Here is a 23,887-nt window from a genome sequence, read left to right on the forward strand (position 1 = left end):
GGCATCATGACCAGAATTAAATGGCTGAGCATATTTGGTTGTAGAAAAGGGTCTTGGCAAAAAAAAATCTATGACAAAGCAAAGAGAACTATGTATTTGGTCCTATTTTGTATGAACCAATTTTGTCATTCTTCAAATCAAATGTTATTGGTCACATACACTTATTTAGCAGATGTTATTGTGGGTGTAGCGAAATGCTTGTGTTCCTAGCTCCTACAGTGCAGTAGTATTTAACAATTCACAACAATAGACACACATTTCAAAATAAAAGAATGGAATTAAGAAATATATACAGTACCAGTCAAAAGTTTGTACACACCTACTCATTCCAGGGTTATTCTTTATTTTGACTATTTTCTACATTGTAGAATAATAATAAAGATATCAAAACTATGAAAACACAGTAGTAACCAAAAAAGTGTTAAACAAATCAAAATCTATTTTATATTTGAGATTCTTCAAAGTAGCCACCCTTTACCTTGATGAAAGCTTTGCACACTCTTGGCATTCTCTCAACCAGCTTCGTGAGGTAGTCACCTGGAATGCATTTCAATTAATAGGTGTGCCTTGTTAAAAGTTGATTTGTGCAATTTCTTTCCTTCTTAATGTGTTTGTGCCAATCAGTTATGTTGTGACAGGGTAGGGTTGGTATACAGAAGATAGCCCTAGACGAATGACAGTCCATTATTACATACAGCCAGAAATAACTTTTGGATATCAGAGCGGTGGTAACTCACCAGCATTCTAACCAGAAATAGAACTTTCCCAAATTGGATCCTTTGTTCTTACTCCCCAAGGCAATTGATCTTATCCTAGAGGCTGCTCCAAGATGCCACTGGCAGAGAAGAGGTATTCTGAGTGGACTTCTAGTCCGACTCAGGTGTGCACACCATCCACCGCTTCTGAGTATATTACTCACTAATGTTCAGTCCCTGGACAATAAAGTTGACAAGCTCAGGGCGAGGATCTCCTTCCAGAGAGACATCAGGGACTGTAACATACTCTGTTTCACGGAATCATAGCTCTCTCCGAATATACTGTCCCTGTCCATACAGCCAGCTGGGTTCTCAGTACATCGCGTAGACAGGAATAAAGAACTCAGGAAGAAAGGCGGAGGTGTATGTTTCATGATTAACGACTCATGGGGTGATTGTGATAACGTACAGGAATTCAAGTCCTTCTGTTCACACAACCTAGAATACCTCACAATCAAATACTAACCTTATTACCTCTCGAGAATTCTCATCGGTTATAGTCACAGCCGTATATATTCCCCCTCAAGCCGATACCACAACGGCCCTTCTTTGTGCACTACACAACATAACTGGATATTTTAGAGAATTTTAATGTCAATTACAAATACATCTCTTTACACTACTTCTATAAGCAATTCCCACATTATAACAGACAATTTTCTGGTCAATTCCATTTCACTTCAAACAATTCAATAAGTAAACTGGAATTTCAGTTAGAGTGAATGTAATGTCCACCATCTTGTTTCTGCCTCTCTCACAGAAGTCTCCGGCTAAAAAGCTGAGCCACGCCATCAGTAAGTCTCTAGGCTGTGTCCCCATTGGAGAGCCACCTCACCCAATGTTCCCTGAGCAGTCAGAGAAACCGCAGGACACCATGGCCCACACTGTGTAAGTATTCTGGATACTTCTACCTCTGCTGGACACAGATTATGCCTAGTCCTAGACTAAAGAGCATGTTCAATGGAGATTCTCCATTAAAAGTCTAGGCCTATTCTGTGTCCATGAAACCGACCCCGTATGTCTATCTTCACCAAAGATACTCCCATCTTTGTCCTTTTCCCTTTAAGTTCTGCACTGTCTGTTGTCCAAATTCCTTATGATGCAACCATTGGCTCTCTGTCAATTGATGGTAGCCTGGTGACGCGACCCACGTGACTCGCAGCGTAGAGAGGGCGGACTTCGAAAGTTAGGTGTTCGCCAGCCTAAATTGATGGTGCATTGTCAATCATTTCTCACTGAAATGGAAGGACCGTGATTACTTAGTTATACAGTACATGTGAGAAAGATGAGGTGTTGTGTAGGTTCAGGTTGGTTTTAATGAGAGGAGGGTGCTTTCATAGAAATAGAATGCTCTATTATATTCTATTATAGTCTAAGTAATTCTATTATAGTCCAAGTAATTCTATTATAGTCTAAGTAATTCTATTATAGTCTAAGAAATTGTAGGTTCTTTGAACAGCGTCTTGGTCACCATCAGTCTGCTGTGTGTTATGTCATGAAGCCGGAGGTTTGGTATAACTCTAAGACTCTGGCTGGGAGAAACTGTTGTATATCTTACTGGCTGTCGTATATCTTCAATCTAATTTACATTTCAGAAAATGTCCTGTTTTTCAGAATAATATGTACTGTGTTTATTCCGTAATCCATTTCACGTTTTTTATTACCAACATACAGTATATTTGATCGGCACTTCCTTGAAATATATTGATTCAAAATAAAACAAATACGGGTGAAAGATTGTTCTGGTTTAGATGCTGTTGACTTACCGTTTCCTCATGTTGATGTCTTCTCTAGTATGCTGATTTTACAAGTTCAGTATGCTGCAAATGAGTTTTCTGTCAATTACATCCCTTTTTGTTACTTGGATACCATTGCGCTCTACCGCCATACTGCAGACTACGAGTCAGATTCATCTCTTTCTCTGTCTGGTTTTCTATTTATTTTAAGACCCGGGCTGAATGTCAGTGAGTACTGACATTCAGAGCCATCAGAGGAAAAAGTAGTAATCAGAAAAATGCCAAGAGGAAACATACTGCGTGTGGAAATATGTGTGATGTGCATAGTTTCCTGCATTACTGCCTAAGAAATACTATATCTCCAGACTCTGAATCACTCCTGGGTCCGCAGCTCAGAGTAGGAGTGCTGATCTGGGATCAGGTCTCCTCTCTAATTCATTATGAGTTAAAAGGCTAAACTGATCCTAGATCAGTACTCCTACTGGGACCCTGTAGGGTTGTTCTGCAGGCCTCCCTCCGACTGCTTAAGTGAGATCACAGACGTATTAATGGTATCAAGAGCTTTAAAAATGATTTATAGTTTAAATTATCATTAACTGCTAAACACCAAAGTGTGTGCGTATATCAGAGATTTATGGCTCTCTAGTGTATTCACTGCATTTCACAGAAATTGTGCATTTGATGATGGATTTAGCAGATAGAACGAAGCGTGTGTAAAAATAAACTAATATGGAGTTTTCTTTTGAGATGTTAAGTGATAGGATTCGTTAGTGGCATACAATTGCATTACATGTGTAGAGAAAGGCCCTAAAAATTGTCAAAGACTCCAGCCTCCCTAGTCATAGACTGTTCTCTCTGCTACCGCATGGCAAGCGGTACCGGAGCGCCAAGTCTAGATCCAAGAGGCTTCTAAACAGCTTCTACCCCCAAGCCATAAGACTCCTGAACATCTAATCAAATGGCTACCCAGACTATTTGCATTCCCCCCCTCCCTCACCCCCCCTTTTATGCCGCTGCTACTCTCTGTTATTAGCCATGCATAGTCACTTTAATAACTCTACCTACATGTACATATCACCTCAATTACCTCGACTAACCGGTGCCCCCGCACATTGACTCGGTACCGGTACCCCCTGTATATAGCCTCGCTATTGTTATTTTACTGCTGCTCTTTAATTAGTTGTTACTTTTATTTCTTATTCGTATTTTTGAAACTGCGTTGTTGGTTAAGGGCTTGTAAGTAAGCATTTCACTGTAAGGTCTACACCTGTTGTATTCAGCATTTCACTGTAAGGTCTACTACACCTGTTGTATTCAGCATTTCACTGTAAGGTCTACTACACCTGTTGTATTCAGCATTTCACTGTAAGGTCTACTACACCTGTTGTATTCAGCATTTCACTGTAAGGTCTACACCTGTTGTATTCAGCATTTCACTGTAAGGTCTACTACACCTGTTGTATTCAGCATTTCACTGTGAGGTCTACTACACCTGTTGTATTCAGCATTTCACTGTAAGGTCTACCTACACCTGTTGTATTCAGCATTTCACTGTGAGGTCTACTACACCTGTTGTATTCAGCATTTCACTGTAAGGTCTACTACACCTGTTGTATTCAGCATTTCACTGTAAGGTCTACTACACCTGTTGTATTCAGCATTTCACTGTAAGGTCTACACCTGTTGTATTCAGCATTTCACTGTAAGGTCTACTACACCTGTTGTATTCGGCGCATCTGACAAATACAATGTGCCTCGCTAGTAACCAGATTTCATTGAATAGGGTCTTACATCTTAGCTAAAGCCTATGTTTCTTTAGGATACCTTAGTCTGGAGATTGTTGATGGGCAATGTGCATTCTCATGCTTTCTCTCAGAAGCCGTTTCAGGGTTAGCAGCACAGTGTATAATAAGGAGGTTATAAGGCAAGGTAATGGAGGTTACTGCTTACTCCTGAAACATGACCTGTTACTGTAGCCTGGTCCCACATCTATTTGTGCTTTCTTGCATACTCCTATGGTTGTTCTTTGGCATGACAGGCAAACAGATCTGGGATCAGGCTACTGTTAGTGTGCCTCTTCGTTGCTGCTGGGGAGTCAAAGTAGAAACTGACGCAGTATGAGGGTTATTCACAGAGCTCCTCCCTCCTGTCTGTCATCTCCTTCCATATCGCCCTTGAATGATGTTGAAAAGGATTTTCTGGGTTCCACCAAACCAAACACAATTTTTATCCGATTGTGGTGACAGCAGGGAATGAGTTGGGCAACGAGTCCAAGAACAGTATTATGGATCATAATGAAGTATGATGAGGGGCTGAAAAGTAATCAAATGTAAAACCTAAGCATTGAATAAAACTCATAAAATAATTTTTCTATCTTTGCCGTATCTGCTCTGACCAGAGGGCACAATGGTCGGTTTGTTTTGCATATGGCTTTTGCTTCTTCCTTTTCATATTTCAATTTTAAATCTGAGGCAATTAAATGCTGCTCTTCCCCCCAGCAATATTCCCCGGAACCCTTCTGGAATAAATGTAGGGGAAAATACATCCTCTTCCTCAAAGACCATTTTCAAAGACCTAAGTTGTGTTCTAAGTGGCACTCTACTCCTTATAAAGTGCATTACTTTAGACTAGAGCTCTACCGGCCCGAGTCAAAATTAGTGCACTACAAAAGGGATAGGGTTACGTTTAGGACGTAGATATAGTCGTCTGTTTTCTAATGAGGACAAATGTATTCTGAGAGGATGAGGGTTCGTAAAAATGTCCTGAATTTGTATTAGGAGGACTGAACCGAAATGAAACAGTGTAATTAAGACGATGGAGTTTAAATTGAACTCTGGCTGCAATGTTAAGACATCGGCAGATATAATGGGTGGGTTTGAAGCGTAAAGGATTAATATGTGATTGAAGTGTAGGCTAATGTCAATGTACAGGATTTAAACCCATTGAGCTAATGAGAACCTTGTGTGACAGACAGTGGATATGATATACTTGGTGTGGCCTGAGCTCCTCAGCAGGCTATAAGCAAGCTGTGAATTTAGGATCCCCTGACTGACAGTGAGTTTCCAGTGGATTTATACACTACATGAAGGGCAGCAGAGTTATGGTTTTGTGATGGACTATCTGTCACTGTTGATCTGTACATTTTGAACTGATTTAGGCGACCATGTTTTTAGCACCTGACTATTTGACTCCCTCAATAATATATCATGATGGATTGGAAATTATTTTCCTACTGTAGCTACTGGCTTTCTGTGGCTTTACGCTACACAGTACTACTCAATTCCTCATTTTATGTTTGGATCCCCCCCGCCACCAATTATGCTTTTGGTTTGGCCCGGTCCTCAGAGGCCGTGGTTTGTGAAGGGTAATAATAAAAAGTTGTGCAAGACTTGTAAGAAGAATGGAGCAATAGTTCCTCTCTTTCTCTCTCTCTCCTCTCTCTCTTCTTAACAAACCCTTCATTCTGTGAGCTAACTTGTAACAAATAAAGAAGTACAGTCACATTTAACATGCTAAATCCACAAGCGCGAATTAGAATAATATAGAAAAGGATATTTTTCAAATGGAGAAAGTTTCAATTGCAAAGTGACGACATGCGCGTCTCGTGTGTGAGTGGTATTTCTCAAAACGAGTGATAATTGGTAACGGTTATATTGGGCTCAATTTTGTGAGTTCAAAGACAACTTTGGTATTATTATAAACTTTGAAACTGGTTTTTAGTAGGCTACAGAATTAGAGAAGGGCTGTTTCTCTGAACCTCAGGCAGTAGGCTCAAGCAAGCCTGTTTCTCTCCCAAGTCAGAGGCAGCATACCTGTCTCACAGACTCAGACCAGCTGCAGCAACCCATCCTCATTATTTATGTTTAGAAAAACTAATTTGTTTCATTTGGGGGGGGGGGGGGCATGCCCCTGGGTCCAACCCCCCCCCCCCCCCCCCCCCAATATGCAACACAAAGTTAAACCCTTGCCTGTACTGTACTGAAATAAGTTTGAAGTAGTGACCTGGGGCCGCATTGATACTTACCAAAAATATAAATGCAACATGCAACTATTTCAAAGATTTTACTGAGTTACAGTTCATAGAAGGAAATCAGTAAATATAAATATATTCATTAGTCCCTAATGTATAGATTTCATGACTGGGCAGGGGCGCACCCACTGGGAAGCCAGGCCCAGCCAATCGGAATGAGTTTTTTCCCCCACAAAAGGACTTTATTCCAAAGTTCGAGAACCGTGCGTCCTACAAAACACGACCATGTCAAGCCGCACTGCAATGCAGTGCCTTAGAACGCTGCGACACTCGTGAGGCCCGTAAACACATTTGTGCACAAAATTTGTCCACATGAAACATTTCTGGGATATTTTATTTCAGCTCATGAAAAATGGGAACAACACTTTACATGTTGAGTTTATATTTTTGATCAGTATATAACTGTTGTGTACATTTTACACAAAAATATCTCTGTGTGCCATTTCTGAAAAACTATGCATGCACAAAAATATTAATATTTATAAACTTGGTGCACGCCATACATACACGTTTCCTGTTATAAATCAGACCTGTCGTAAAACTGTGCGCGCGTGCACGAGCATTATAACTCCGCCTGAAAAACACCGCTTACCCTCTTCCTCCCTCTCTCTCTTTGACCTCCTCTGCCTGTCTTTGACCTCCTCTGCCTGTCGTTTTTTTGGTGACAGTAACGCCCTTATTTGCTGTACACTTTAGAAGTATTGGAATTAGGCCAAGACAGTATCTGAAGGAAATAGCAATGGTGAACTTGGATCAAATGTCTTTGGCGGCATTGGCAGAATGTTTTATTTTGCAGGGACATTTGCTGTAGCCTATTTGACCGTATCTGAAAGACAAAAACAGTTGCAAATTGTTGTGAACCTGTAAACAGACCGTTTGAATTCAACAATGTTTTGCATTTACCTTTTCCCTATCCTGAATATGCTGCACTGCCCTCTAATTCTGAAACTTAAAAAAAATCTAATTACAGTAGGCCTACTTACAGTGGTAACCTACACACTTTAATGCAAATGATCAACTGTCTGTTTTACCTGTTAAATTCTACTGAACGTTATAAACCGCCGCTCCCTCTCGGGATGCATAGAGCAAAGAGGTGAAATTATAATAGCTTATCTAATAGGCCCAATTATATAAATGAGAGATGCAGTTGGTAATTTGTTGTATGGCTACTTAGGGAATATGAACTATCATGGCCAAAACAATGTGAGGAATTTATTCCACAATGGTTGTGATATATTCTGTTTCTAAATGAAATACTGTCTACTGGAGAAATTTGACATTACAGTATTCTGACGTGGCCTGCAAACGAAAAGGTGACTGTTCTACCATTATACTGCACTTCGGATCAGATCCATTAAATCCGTACATTTTCTCGCTAATGGCAAATGTTATTATATTTATCTGCCTGTTTTTTTTTTAATGAATAAGTGTGTCATGATATATTCCTACACAAGGCTGCTAGGCTACTTTTGCCTCCTTGTAATGGAAGACTTCAACCACTAGAAACTGTGCGTACGCATGGTCTAAAGTTTGCGGGAGACAAGCACATTCTCACATCAAGGGGGCATATTTTGTGTGTGTCACGATCGTCAAAAGGAGTAGAAGAAAAAAGGGCTGCCTAAGTATGATTCCTAATCAGAGACAACGATAGGAACCATACTCGGCTCAACACAAAGAAATATAAACCATAGAATGCCCACCCCACACCCTGACCTAACAACCTAGAGAAATAAACCGTCTCTCTCAGGGCGTGACAGTGTGGGTGCAATGTTTATAAATGATGCCCCAGGTCATACTCACTGTAACTGTAAATATTTCTTCCACCCAACCTTTACTCATCGTTAAAGGACTGACTGTTGTCTGTAATGTCAGAATGCCTCCTGTTCTTTTATTCCTTCACACATCCCCTTAGTCAATACTAATCCTATCACTGCCATTGCAATAGGAAATAGTTCTGTAATTAATTTAGCTGTGAGCGCAATGTGATTTTATGACAGGGATATTGACAGACGGAGAGAATGAGGGAGAGTGCATTAAGTAGTAGATTCATTTTATAGAGGGAGCGAGGGAGGGATGGAGGGAGGGATGGAGGGAGGGAGAGCTTCAGTCGCAGTGCAAAAACATCCTTATAAACACTCCGAGCACATCAGTCTTAAACCTTTTTATGTAAGAGTCTTCTCAACCACTACTCTTAATAACAGTATTTCTCCAGAAATGGGAGCTATTTTTGTACTCTGTATGCAAAAAGGTTTGATTATTTCTGAGAGGATAGTACAGTACTGTATATGAAACACAGCATGTAAAGTCTTTGGTCCCATGTTTCATGAGCTGAAGTAAAAGATCCTGTATATTTTCCATATGCACAAAAAAGCTGATTTCTCTCACATTTGTTTACGTCCCTATTATTGAGCATTTCTCCATTGCCAAGATAATCCATCCACCTGACAGGTGTGGCATATCAAGAAGCTGATTAAACAGCATGATCATTACACAGGTGCATGTTGTGCTGGGGATAATAAAAGGACACTATAAAATGTGCAGTTTTGTCACACAACACAATGTCACAGATGTCTCAAGTTTTGAGGGAGCGTGTAATTGGTATGCTGACTGCAGGAATGTCCACCAGAGCTGTTGCCAGAGAATTTAATGTTCATTTTTCTACCAACGTCATTTTAGAGAATTTGGTACGTCCAACAGGCGTCGTATAGGCGGGCGGTTTGCGGTTTGCTGATGTCAATGTTGTGAACAGAGTGCCCCATGGTGGCGGTGGGGGCAGGCAATAAGCCAGACACAATGAACACAATTGCATTTTATCGATGGCAGTGGGATTACACAGAGATACCGTGACGAGATCCTGAGGGTCATTGTCGTGCCATTAATTCGCCGACATCACCTCATGTTTCAGCATGATAATGCACGGGCCCAGGTCGCAAGGATCTGTACACAATTCCTGGAAGCTGAAAATGTCCCAGTTCTTCCATTGCCTGCATACTCACCAGACATGTCACCCATTGAGCATGTTTGGGATGCTCGGGATCGACGTGTACGACAGCGGTGTCACGTCCTGACCATATACTTAGGTTTTTTTGTATTATATTTGGTCAGGACGTGGCAGTTATGTTTGGTTATGGTATAGTGGGGTTGTGAGTGTTGGGGTAGGTTCTAGGTTAGGTATTTCTATGTGGAGTTTAGTGAGTGTATGTCTGTTTGGTTAATTAGGGTTGGGACTCTCAGTTGAAGGCAGGTGTTGTCTATCTGCCTTTGATTGAGAGTCCCATATAGTGGGGTGTGTTTGTGTTTGATTTTTGTGGGTAATTGTAATTTTGCACTGTGTTTCGTTTCACCTGTGAAACTGTCACCTTTCTCCTTTGCGTGTTTATTTTGTTTTGTCGTTTCCATCTAAAATAAATATGATGTGGAACAGTCAACCTGCTGCGTATTGGTCATCGAGTGATTTCGACATATCTTCCGATGAGGGAGAATACGAGGAACGTGACAGAATTACCCACCACCTGACTCCGCCAATCTCCCCGTGTGCCCCCCCCAAAAAAATTGTACTTATGGAGCTCTCCACGGCCAGGATCCATAGGGCCGAGGTGTCCACTGTGACAACCTGCCTGGGAGGCAGGTAGAACCCGAGAGGCAGCCCCAAGATTTTTTTAGGGGGGGGCACAAGGGCTATTTGGCGGGGCGAGATTACAGCCCCAGGCCAGCTCCCCATACCCTTGTAGGGCAGACTGGACAGGTCCCGTGCTTTGGGGTTGGGGCTGTGGTGAGGCCTGGGATTTTCAGGCCGGTAGGCAAGGTACCAGCGCCCCGCATGTGCCAGGGCGAAGTAGGCATCGAGCCGGAAGGGGTGATGCCAACCCTGCGCTCAAGACCGCCAGTGCGCCCTTTCGGTCCGGTGTTTCCCGCTAGATGCACTAGCATGGAGGTGCGTGTCTCCAGGCTGGCACGTCCAGTACCAGCCCCACGCATCAGGAGTCTAGTGCGTCAGCCCAGCACCGCCAGTCAACAGTCGTCGGAGCTGCCCGCCAGTCAACAGTCGTCGGAGCTGCCCGCCAGTCAACAGTCGTCAGAGCTGCCCGCCAGTCAACAGTCGCCAGAGCTGCCCGCCAGTCAACAGTCGCCAGAGAGGTCAGACTGCGCTGAACTGCCGGAGTGGCCAGACTGCGCTGAACTGCCGGAGTGGCCAGACTGCGCTGAACTGCCGGAGTGGCCAGACTGCGCTGAACTGCCGGAGTGGCCAGACTGCGCTGAACTGCCGGAGTGGCCAGACTGCCCTGAACTGCCGGAGTGGCCAGACTGCCCTGAACTGCCGGAGTGGCCAGACTGCCCTGAACTGCCAGAGTGGCCAGACTGCCCTGAACTGCCAGAGTGGCCAGACTGCCCTGAACTGCCAGAGTGGCCAGGGACGCCCGCCAGCCCGGTGAGTCCTGTGCCTACGCCTAGGGCCAGGCCTCTGTCATGTCTCCCCAGCCTGGTGAGTCCTGTGCCTGTGCCCAGGGCCAGGCATCCATCATGTCTCCCCAGCCTGGTGAATCCTGGGTCAGGGCCGTCGGAGGACCCGACACCGGGGTGCGGCCCAGAGGATCCGACACCGGGGTGCGGCCCAGAGGATCCGACACCGGGGTGCGGCCCAGAGGATCCGACACCGGGGTGCGGACCAGAGTATCCGACAACCTCTTGCGACCCGGGACTGAGGGGAGCTGCCTGTGACCCAGAACCGGGTGAGTCTGGTCACAATTCTAAAATAAAGTTGATTAACTATGACTGTGATGATTCTGCCTACAACCCAGAACCGAAGGAGTCTGCTTACAGCCTGGGACCGACGGAGTCGGCCCACGAACCAGAACCAAAGAAGTCTTCCTACTGTCCTAAGCCCAACAGGTCTGTCTACGGTCTGTTGGACAGTAGGCCAGAACCGGAGCCACCTCCAATATAGGTGGGTTGGGGAGGGGGGGTGTAGCACTGTGCCGTCGTTGACGGCAGCCACCCTCCCTTCCCTCCCTTTAGTTAGGAGGTTAATTGTGTGTTGTTGTTTTTTTTTGTTTTGTTTTTTTCTGTTGGTTTTGTGCATTCAGTGTATGCACCTTTAGGGGGGGGGTAATGTCACGTCCTGACCATATACTTAGGTTTTTTTGTATTATATTTGGTCAGGACGTGGCAGTTATGTTTGGTTATGGTATAGTGGGGTTGTGAGTGTTGGGGTAGGTTCTAGGTTAGGTATTTCTATGTGGAGTTTAGTGAGTGTATGTCTGTTTGGTTAATTGGGGTTGGGACTCTCAGTTGAAGGCAGGTGTTGTCTATCTGCCTTTGATTGAGAGTCCCATATAGTGTGGTGTGTTTGTGTTAGATTTTTGTGGGTAATTGTAATTTTGCACTGTGTTTCGTTTCACCTGTGAAACTGTCACCTTTCTCCTTTGCGTGTTTATTTTGTTTTGTCGTTTCCATCTAAAATAAATATGATGTGGAACAGTCAACCTGCTGCGTATTGGTCATCGAGTGATTTCGACATATCTTCCGATGAGGGAGAATACGAGGAACGTGACAAGCGGGTTCCAGTTCCCGCCAATATCCAGCAACTTCACACAGCCATTGAGGAGGAGTGGAACAACATTCCACAGGTCACAATCAACAGCCTGATCAACTCTATGTGAAGGAGATGTGTCGTGCTGCATGAGGCAAATAGTGGAAGTTCTTTTTTGGAAGGCATCTGTGACCAACAGATTCATATCTGTATTCCCATTCATGTGAAATCCATAGATTAGGGCCTAATTTATTTATTTCAGTTGACTGATTTCCGTGTATGAACTGTAACTCAGTGAAATCTTTGAAATTGTTGCATGTTGCGTTTTATATTTTTGTTCAGTATACATCAAATACATGGTTTCCATGTGTTTGATGCCATTCCATTTACTCTGTTCCAGCCATGATTATGAGCCATCCTCCCCTCAGCAGCCTCCTCTGATATGAAAGGCCTGTTGTGTATTGGGCCTTGGAGGACTTTTGGATTTTTCAAACACCTGAAACATCTTTTTCTTATCCACCCTCCCCCCCTCCATCCTCACTTATGGAAAAACTGCATGAATTACACATTCTGATTTCAATTACAGTAAAATCTCTCGCACGCCCACACACGCAGACAGGGGCTTCATGCATCCATTATTTTAGAGGGTGCACAAAGTCCCCTTATGATAAAAACACATTTACACAAGTGGAAAATGTCCAAATGTTTTGCACATGTGAAATCACGTGAAACCATGTGACTTTTGGAATACTTCACATATGATCTGGATTTTCACATGTGAAACCATGTCTTTTTGGAACAAGTTTCACATCTGGATTTTCACATCTGTTTTTAGACATTTTTACAAATTAATAAAAAAATGAAAAGATGAAATGTCTTGAATCTATGTATTCTACTCCTTTGTTATGGCAAGCCTAAATATGTTCAGGAGTAAAAATTGGCTTAACAAGTCACATAACAAATTACTCAGTGTCCACATTCTGTTAAACATGATTGTTGAATGACTACCTCGTCTTCGTACCCCACACATACAATTATCTGTAAGGTCCCTCAGTCAAGTAGTGAAGTGCAGTACCTTGAGGTTACTGCGCTTCACATCGATAAAAACTGGAAACTGCATTCACAGGCTCGCATTCACAGGCTCTGGCCGTAATGAAGACAGAAGAGAGGCACTATGCTGAAACGTGCGCCGGGCATTTCACGGATGTAGCAAAGCAGTGGAACGTTGAAAACAAAAGTTACCACACTTAGCACAGACGGTGCATGGAGCGTGATTGCAGCTGCGAGACGTCTGCCTTTGGAACACCTGCCCTGCACCGCGCACCGTCTCCAAAGGTCCATCACAGTGTCCCTACGGAACAGCGGGTTCGACAATGCCCTAGCCAAATACTGAGGAACTGTTGGGCATTTCAAACACAGCAAGTTGTAAATGGACAAAAGAAGGAGTCACTTGCACAAGATGTCACAACAAGATGGAGTTCCACTCTGGGAATGGTAAAGCGTGTCCACAGAAACCAACAGCCACTGAGGGATACGCTGTCCCGACAGAAAACCAACATCACCATGCCGACCACAGCTGAACTGGAGAAACTGCGGAAGCTGGAGGCACTACTGGAGCGCTACAGTCTTTATCGCACTATTAGTGTTATAATACGACTGTGTATGTGTGAGAGAGAGAGAGTGGAGAGATAGAGTCTGTGTGTATAACAAGTCTCTCACAATTGACTGAAGTGATTTTATATGATCTTCCACTGGAGGCACTTGACTGAACTTCTGGGAGGGGAGAAGTACTATTGGTGGGGTTGCCTGCTTTGTGCCACCTCCTTTTGGGTGATGGAGAGCTCCGATGATGACCCAGCCTACGTGCTAAGATTCAAGCTGACATTCACAACAGACCTGCAGAAATGCAAGGAAAACACCGACCCCACATGGCTGAAGATCGGTTTAAGGACCTGAAGTGCCTTCCCAGACCTGAGAGGGGTGAGGTGTGGGCTTTGGTCAGCAACTTGCTGAAGGAAGAGAGGCCTGCACAGCAACCTGGTAAAGCAACAGAGTCAGAGCCATCAAAGAAAAAAGCTGCCCTCTTGTTGAGTTCGCCCGAGTCTGACGAAGAGGAGGAGTCCATTGAGAAAATGTGTGGAGCGTTACAAAGCAGAGGCCAGCATCAACATGGAGGACTGTCCACTACAGTGGTGGTCACAGCATGCAGGGCCACACACCAGGCTGGCCTGCATTGCACGAAGGTACCTGGCAACGCCTGCCACATCAGCACCTTGTGAGAGGTTGTTTTCACTCTCTGGGCATATCGTACAGAAGAAGAGAGCAGCTTTATCATCTGAGAATGTCAACAGGCTTGTTTGTCTTTGTAACTGACTCAGTGAAAAGAATAGGAGGACGACTGAAGTGTATGGTCAGAGGCTTATGTTCTGTGGAATTCGTGACATTGTTGGACATATTTATGCTCTTTGTTCTTTGTATCCATAGAGACAGTTTTCTTATAGCCAAACCTCCAATCAGTAATTGGGTGAACTATCATTTGGAATGGCTGAAGCTTTAACAGTGTGCCTGTCTGTGTGTCTAGTTTCATATTATCACAATGTTGCTTTACATGTTGTCACATGTTCTCACGTTAACGGCACATAAGATTAAACCATCCCAAACCGTTGTAAGTAAAGTAATGAAATGGTATGGGGCATTTAAAATAAATGACCTCATCTGTGATTTTGAACTTACAACCTCTGGACTTAAGGTCCCCTGATATTTTTGCTGCGCCACAAAGTCTGCAGCTTTCCCTACACATTCATTAGCTATAATACAGCTCTGCAGTTAACAAAAGAGTGCCATCTGCACTGTTATTTTAGTAATAAGTTATTCTGACTGTTCTCTCATCATTGATGACATTTACTTCAGCAATTTGTGGGTTTTCTGTAGTTGTCTAATGTTGGTGGGGCATATTTTTCAGTTTTAATATTACTCCTGAATCACTATGATGCGTATAATTGTTTTTCTTGAGAGTATTTTTCACAAGGCTGAGATTTACTTTGAAGTCCAAAGTGTAGCAATACAGGTGGAATCAGTAAATGACAGATATGGTGGCGTAGCAGTAATATTGGAATGCTGTGAACCAAGAGATTAGGAGTTCAAATCCCAGGTGAGGGCATGTTGAATAATAATTACTGTACAGATAAACATACATAATGTAGTCATGTATTTCCAAGTGTGTTAAATATGTACATTGGAAACGCTATGTTAAAAGTACTGTGTGTGTCGTAATGTCCATTTGTTGTTTGCAGGGCATTGCTTGTGAAATCTCGTCACATTTTTATCCACATGTGAAAGATTGTGATCACGTGAAAATCCAGATGTGAAACTTCATGAAATGTCACATGTGAAGTGTTCCAAAAACACATGATTTCACATGTGAAAATCATTTGGAAATTTCACTTGATTTTCCACGTGATTATTTTAGTTTTTTTGTAAGGGGACTATAAAATAATGGATGCGTGAAGCCCCTGTCTGTGTGTGTGTGTGTGTGTGTGTGTGTGTGTGTGTGTGTGTGTGCGTGTGCGTGGGAGAGGGATAGAGGCAGAGAGGGACAGAGATGGTGAGAGAGAGAGTGAGAGTCTGACTCTGCATTGTCATACAGTCATGTGACTGCTGGGTCTCCTTGGAGACAGCAGCAGAGTAGTTCGATGAGATACGGGCTCAGTTGAGAGCAGAGCGGACCAGGGTATGCAGCTGGCTACAGCAGCACTTGGATGGTTGGATGTATTTGGTTAGCCGCTAGCCGGACAGGTGCTTTCTACCCTCTAAAGGAGGTAAGTGAGATCTCATAGCCTCTTATCTTTGTCTTGGTTTTCACTGAGCCGGTTATTATAGTATTAGATTCTACATGAAAGTGCACGCTGGCTTTTTCATACAGTTGGAGTTACTCAGAAATATTTGATTAGGTCATCAGCATCTAACTAAAGACGTGTTTGTGTCCTGTCTTGCTCAGATGCTAAGACAGTGTAGAACATTCTAAAAGATAGCTCTGCCCAGTGTCTATTTTCCCCGATTTGAGTATGAAGACAGAAATATCAGTGATTTCGCTCATCTTTTTCTTGTCTAAACGTGATCAAACATTCTATTTTTATTGTTTGGGATTGTATATGTGGAGCCAGTTTAAAAATAGTAGTTTAAAAATATGTTCCATGGTGTGCTTTGAAGGTATTATTAGCTTGACTCTGGGGAAATCTAATATTTGATCTTCATAGTAATGCAAATACGCTGCTGACCCCTCGAGTGCATACCCATGAGTAGTACAGTGATTGAATAATGAATTCCGTTGCTTTATTATGAGAAATATTGATGAATACTAATACAGTATAATGGTTATTCTCTTGCGTTCATAGAGATTAGATGTTACTTATTTTCCCTACCTTTCATTTGTGCGAGTACGCAAACTAATGATCAGTTAAAGAACAGTGAACTGTCTGTGTAAACATACTAGTGTTACTTCGCTGAGTATTATTTATAGAAATGGTTCACGTCCATGAAGGTCAAACATTCTTTGAACATATTCTGGAGAAACGTATGCTAAATTATTCTCAGTACGTCAGTACTCATGGCTGTTTAAATTGTTGGAGGCTTGCTGCTGATTAATGGCTAAGCTACAACGAGAGGTGTAGAGATAATGGATAAGAGATAGAGAAAGTGATATGGAGAGAGATAAAAAGAGTGAGAGTAAACGTTATTTTTTGATCATTTCTATACATTGGAGTGTGAAGAGAGAGAGTCTACACTACAGTATTTTAGGAAGAACGCATGAGAGGTAGCAAATTACTTTGCAACTGTTATTTTTCCATACATGGAATGAGAGAAAGACAGATCAGGACCAACACTACTTTCTAACTGTTATTTCTCCATACATGGGACTACACATCTTGCATTTTAGCTCTTAGTGACTTACAGGAGCAATTAGGGTTAAGTGCCTTGCTCAAGGGCACATCAACAGATGTTTTACCTAGTCAGCTCAGGGATTCAAACCAACGACCTTTCGGTGACTGGCCCAATGCTCTTAACCACTAGGCTACCTGCTGCCCTGGAGTCTGAACTTGACGAGTTCTCTTGTCCGAGCAGCAGAGTCTGCATCTGAAATGGCACCCTATTTCCTATATAGTACACTACTTTGGGCACTGATCGAAGGTGGTGCACTATCGAAGGTAGTGCACAGGGTGGCAGCGTAGCCTAGTGTTTAGAGCGTTGGACTAGTAACCAAAAGGTTGCAAGTTCAAATCCCAGCGCTGACAAGGTACAAATCTGTCGTTCTCCCCCTGAACAAGGCATTTAACCCACTGTTCCTAGGCCGTTGTTCAAAATAAGAATTTGTTCTTAACTGACTTGCCTAGTTAAATAAAGGTTAAAAAAATATATAGTGAATATGATGCCATTTCAGACACACCCAGAGTGAGCCAATGAGTCAGGAGAATCTGGCCAGAGAGAGCCCCAGCCAGCCAGCAAGCTAGCACAGGACTGCGGTGCTGATATGAAGGCCAGATGGACTTAATAGTCTTTGTTTACTCTCCCAAATTACCTTCTGTAGTGCAATGTCACCTTTCCTTTCCCAGTTCCTCACCAACCACAGACTTCTAGTCTAATTAGATTCCCTGTCTGCTTTTGTTCCTCTTGTACGGTTTTAATTAGTTTTAAGCTAATCAAAATGCCAAATCTATTATTCTTTCATCCAGACCATGACAAATGAACTCACATATACTGTACAGCACAATCAGTAGCAATCTTCTACATAAAGTACAGTTGTTCCCTACATGATAATGATAATCCCCAAACACGAAAGGTTGCATCCATTGATTGTAGTCTACACTCATGATTGCTTATTCATGAATATTACAGTAATTAACATGTTCATGCAAATGCCCTCTCTCCTCCCCTGTAGGGACAGAATCCTCAGATCTCCTTAGTGTATAATAATATACGTACGTAAAGTATATTTCTCCTACAGTGTAGCAATAAAGTCCTGTAATCTTGTGTTTTACTGTTGCAATGTTTCTACGTACTGTACAGTAGTTTTGTATGATGATTGCTTACAGTCACCATTGCATATTCATGATTCCTACAGTATTGTAATGCAAATGTCCTCTCTCCCACCCCATAGTCAGTGTATAAGTCTATTTCACAGTGTAGCAATAAAGTGGTATAATCTTGTGTTTTACTGTAGTCAGCAGAAGCCAGTGGCCAACAATATGAACAACACAATGCTCATGTCGTCTGGGGCACCTACTCCTACTAAAAGGTAAGTTCCTCAGAATTAGCTTTGATATGCTCCAATACCTATCATGCCTAACCTATTTCCAGAATTCCTTGCAGAGCATAGACCATTGTTGACCAACTGCTTCCAGCCCTTTATGTCCTGTGCCCTTAAAGATGTTGCCAAGTCCGTCCCCATCTTCCCCTTGGAATCATTCCTGAGAAAACTCATTATTTGTTAGCTACTTTAGGAGCCCTAATCATAACCTCTTGATTGAAATGACATGTATACATGTGTTCAATCGCGTCTGCTATGAGTGTGTGTGTGTTTCCGTGTGTGCGCAGTACTGTGATGTAATCAGGCATTGGCAGAAGCTCCGGGCGATTGAGAGGCAAGATTCAGAACACATTCTCCTCCAGGAGGTCACACGCACGAGCACACACTCACACACTATATTGCCAAAAGCTGCATATCAACAGAACAGAGAAATCCATTCTGATGTTTGGCGAAGTTGGTTCCAGATTGTTCAAAGTTAAGCGTCAATGTGGATGCAAAGAGATGGCTAAGGTAGAGAGTTTGCTCTCGCATTATCAGATCAGAGGAAAGGTGTGTGTGTGTGTGTGTGTGTGTGTGTGTGTGTGTGTGTGTGTGTGTGTGTGTGTGTGTGTGTGTGTGTGTGTGTGTGTGTGTGTGTGTGTGTGTGTGTGTGTGTGTGTGTGTGTGTGTGTGTGTGTGTGTGTGTGTGTGTGTGTGTGTGTGTGTGTGTGTGTGTGTGTGCGTGCGTGCGCGCGCGTGCATGTGTGCTAAGGTCTTGTTTACGAGGGAGCAAGCCAGCCTGTTCCCTCTCAAATCCTTGTAGCCTGGCGTCTGACTGTGTGAGCTGACATACTGTCACATTTGGTTTTTAAATATTAATCCATGTAATTATTACTGTGTTCTGCTTGGCTTCTTCTGATGTGAAGGGTCTGGGAGTCAAAGATGTCACTACAGCTGAATAACAGGACTCTGCTTTACCTCACTGGCGCTTAGCTGAATGCACCAAAAAAGCTTTACATTTATTTTCCGTATGTTTTAATAAATACATTGAAGATCTTACTCACCACAGCTCTCGCATTAACAATAGCATGATGAAAACAGTACGTAGAGTATCAACCACTGTTTTGTGCCTCAAATTATACAGTGTAGTATTTTTATTTTATTCCGGATTCCAGTTGATGAGGTTATCTTGTCTTTTTTCTTTTATTCAGAGATGTTTTATTGTAAGCTTAGTGCATCATAGGGTTGCAAAATTCTGGGAACTTTCAATAAATTCCATGGTTTTCCCAAAATCCCATTTGGAGGATTCCCGGCATCAGGAAGGACTAAGCAGGACATCCGGAATCCTCCAACCAGGATTTCTGGAAAACCAGGGAATTTACTGAAATTTCCATCAAGAATGGGTATTATTGTAGATTTTGTTTGTAGAGGCTTGACCTTGTATCCCCGTTTTTAACCGGAACCGGTCTGGTCCTCTCTGTCTGCTGACAAAGCCTCTTTTCACTTCTCCAGCCTCTCAAACAGATTGCTCAGCGCTGCTCTTCCAAGGACCAACCCACCGACCGACACCCCACAATTTATGACCTAATACTCATGCAGAATCACCGCACCAGAAAATACAAATAATTTGCTGTTGGAGTGTTCGATTACTTTTAATTTGGAGTTAACTGACTATTGACCGAAACGCCACCAGATATGAAATCACAGACTCAACTGGTAGGCAGACTGAATCTTATTAACGAGGGGTGTCAATATTGTTGCCATCACGCTCAAGTCGAGAACAGTTACTTACAGTATTTTCCACCTGAAATACTTCATGAAATGTTACATTGATTGCATTGTAATAACATAAACATGTGTAAGAGAGACAGATGGAGGGAGGGAGGGATAGCCCTGTGATTGTGTTGATAAACAGGTTCTGAGTGTACAGTATATGAGCAGCCGTGTTATTATGCGGTAGGGCCTAACAACAACAACACTATTTTATTGTCCAATGGGAAATGTGTATGCTGAGACTCAAAGCAGCGCAGAATCAGTCACAGAGCAGTGTTCCTACATTAAACCGTTTTTGAGCATGTTGTGCGTCAAATGGCATAAGCTCATTTGAACCTAGTACAGACAGAAGGGCATTGGTGACCGGCTGCTCACAGAGGATCAACAAGCCGTTTACACACAGTCTTGTCTGCTAGCCTTCTCCCAGATCCACAGTATAGGTGCCGTCTTGCCAACTCCAATGCTCATTGTCATGCCAAGTTAGCATGAAAATGACATAGGAGTTGGCAGGACAGCACAGTGGATTTGGGACCAGGCCATGAAACCAACCAACACAAACAGATCTGGGGCCAAGCTAGCAGACAAGGTTGTCTGTGACCATAGGAGTTGGCTGTACAGCACAAACAGATCTGGGACCAGGCTATTGTCGGCATTGACTGGTTCAAGGAAACTCGGTCTCTGATGAAGCAGAGGCAGTAAGACACGACCTGGTCGGAGTGGTCTTGTAGATTAATGGAGGGGAACGGCTAACAGCCCAATTCTGACTGAGCCAGTGTGGTTATCGTTCTCTTTTCCACTCTGATGTACACAAATGTATTACTTAAATCCTGGGACATAGTTGGTTTCTAACAGGACTGACCTCTCAGACTTCTCGGGCCGTTTTCCTGGACGCAAAAAAAGATTGGTAGTGACAGTCCTTAAACATGCACTCCATGAGACGGTGGAATGTACTGGGGGTATAGCCATGGGTGTGTAGTCATGGGTCGCACGTCAGCCAAGCTAAAACCAAACGACATCCAATTTATTTGAAGCTGGGTTTTAACTGGACTGACCTCTCAAACTCAATCTAGACTGTGTTATGACTGTTAGACAGTGGATAAAAAGCTGAAGTGGATATTAAACTGTAGTTGAGGTTTTACAGATGCAATTTCTTTCCATCCAGATTGTTGTTTAATGGTCTTATTCATGAGGGAGGGAGGGAGGGAGGGAGGGAGGGAGGGAGGGAGGGAGGGAGGAAGATCATTGCAGACCACTCATAGAGAGGGGATAGCATATGTCCAATCATCTGTTCAGACCATATGCCTCGATGAAAACCAAAGTCACACACATATTTGACTTTTCCGGGTAAATGGTTTTGGAATGAGCAGCTGTGATGGAATCTGACATGTGTGGCCTGTTGCTGTATTGGGATTCGTGTTGTCCCCATAAAGACTTATGGAAACCCAGGATAATCAGACCTTTTTCACATAAGTTCTTAATCATCAGACCACAGTGATGGCATAAGTTATAGGGGCGGCAGGTAGCCTAGCGGTTGGAGTGGTGGGTCAGTAACCGAAAGGTTGTTAGTTCAAATCCCTGAGCTGACAAGATGAAAAATATGTTGATGTGCCCTTGAGCAAGACCTTTCACTTAATTGCTCCAGGGTTGTTGTTGATAATGGCTGGCTGTGACCCCACTCTCCGAGAGGTGTCCAATTTACACATGCTTATGAAATAGGGCAAATATAAACACCCACCAAATGAATTTATGATTATTTCCATGGCACTTACATGCCATTATTATTGCACATTTAAAATGTATGAAACATTATTGCTCTATGATCTCTATCCCTCACTCCTTCTCTCCCTCCTCCCTCCCTCCCCCCCCTTCCTCTCTCCCTCCTCCCTCCCCCTCTCTCTCTCTCTCTCTCTCTCTCTCTCTCTCTCTCTCTCTCCAGTGTCTTGGAGAGTCCCAGCAGGCTAGACGAGGAGCATCGTCTGATTGCTCGCTATGCAGCGCGCCTGGCAGCTGAGGCAGGCAACTCCACAGTGAGTAGCTCCACAGTGAGTAGCTCCACAGTGAGTTGTGTGGGTGTGTGTGTGTGTGTGTGTGACTAGTAGGGCGCCCCAGGGTGGGATTCTGTCCGCCTGCATTTAGCCTCTTCTTATTATGTAACACTTTGTGTAACTGCAGAATGTCCATAAAGAGATAACAATGATGTCTGCACCCAGAATCTAATCAGATCATGTTAAGGCTGTTACCAGAGACTAAGATGATCATTACTCACGGTGTAGTCCGTTGATCAATGTTAAAGGTGAAATTAGATTGCAGGTTGGCTGAAAAGGCCCAGGGTGTTAGATTAGATATTCAACGTCTAAAGCACAGCACGCATGGCTTTTACTTCTGGCCAGTAGATCATGTTTGATGTGTTACTCTCTTTTATCCACTCAGTTTTATTCATTCTGTTTTTAATGGTAATTCTGTCTTTCAGCAATGTCCTCCAACAGATCTGAGTTTCAACTTTGATGCCAACAAACAACAGAGGCAGCTAATAGCAGAACTAGAGAACAAGAACAGGTGGGAATGTATTTGATTGTCACTTTATGAATAAACATGAAAAAATGGAATAATCACTACTTAAAGTAACTGTCCAGTGAAAATGTAACTTTTAAAAGTTCATATTCTGTTCACTCATACCCAAATAACGTAGTTAACCCGTCCTATACTGGCCAAAGCATCAATTGGAGAAAAAAAAACACTTCCAAAACCCCACCTCAAACTAAGCAAGCTATTTCCTCATAGAACATGATGTCATATTGGTTCATTGGCTGAGCTGGCCAATCAGCTGTCTACTTGCATTAATATTTTGAATAACCATTCTGTTGTTGGGGTACGCCCACATCATTCCAACACAGAAAAGCTGCTTTTTAACATACTTAATAAAAAAACAACTATTTCACTCATATTGTAATGAGTTATAGGTCATATTTCATAGAAATATGGAAACACTGGACAGTTACTTTAGATTGTTTATCAGGTAATTTAGTTAAATCAGTAATTATATGTATTGTATGCTCATAACTTAAGAATTTTGTGAAATATAAGTAAATATACTGAAATCTATCTTGGTCATCAGGACCTGCTTTCAAAACGTCATCGGCAGATTTTAAATCTCCATTTTGTTGTGTCTTCTGGTCCCTCAGAGAGATCCTTCAGGAGATCCAGCGACTGCGTCTGGAGCATGAGCAGGCCTCCCAGCCCACCCCCGAGAAGGCCCAGCAAAACCCCACACTGCTGGCTGAACTCAGGCTCCTTAGGTACCACATATACACCTAGATCTATTACCCACCTATATCTTAGCTATATCCTTCTATATCTACTGTATGCTTATAACCGTCTATATCCATTTACATCTATGCCCATCTGTATCCTCTACAACCAATGTTATAACTGCTCATCGCATATTTATACACTCTATGAAGTCATAACTACGCCTTTATTAACTCTTTATTACTAATTGGTATGCCTTAATAAAGTAAAGTATGCCTTAATTCCTCAGTAAACACAGCATGACCTATAACAGAACTAACAGCCAGTGGCCTATGTGTGTGTTAGATATCTGTCTGTATTATGACCTATGACCCTGAGGTAGAGAGGAGGAGAAAGGCAGCCGGGAAACAGATGTTTGTGAGATTTTTGGAACGAGCAGATCGATGGACAGGACTGTGTTATCAGTCCTCAATGACATGTTGATCTCATAATGTGAATGAAGATAATTACCACATTTGACCACCAGAGGGT

At 42.9% G+C, this 23,887-nt stretch overlaps 1 protein-coding gene across 16 annotated transcripts in view; it reads left to right on the forward strand.

Moving 5' to 3' along the window:
* dtnbb (dystrobrevin, beta b) overlaps positions 1 to 23,887 on the forward strand; it is a 59,709-nt gene that overhangs the window by 25,264 nt on the left and 10,558 nt on the right. For 6 of the 16 annotated variants that reach the window (XM_082974626.1, XM_082974625.1, XM_082974641.1 and 3 more), the window contains 5 exons: positions 1,516 to 1,643; positions 18,269 to 18,343; positions 22,044 to 22,164; positions 22,578 to 22,663; positions 23,290 to 23,403. In XM_082974626.1, the coding sequence (XP_082830752.1) occupies positions 1,516 to 1,643; positions 18,269 to 18,343; positions 22,044 to 22,164; positions 22,578 to 22,663; positions 23,290 to 23,403 (524 nt within the window). The remainder of the gene's footprint in view (positions 1 to 1,515; positions 1,644 to 18,268; positions 18,344 to 22,043; positions 22,165 to 22,577; positions 22,664 to 23,289; positions 23,404 to 23,887) is intronic. The other 10 variants (XM_014197715.3, XM_014197735.3, XM_082974675.1 and 7 more) reach the window with 5 other exon arrangements.

Source organism: Salmo salar, chromosome 01 (genome assembly GCF_965601325.2).
Source record: "Salmo salar chromosome 01, fSalSal1, whole genome shotgun sequence".
NCBI lineage: Eukaryota > Metazoa > Chordata > Actinopteri > Salmoniformes > Salmonidae > Salmo > Salmo salar.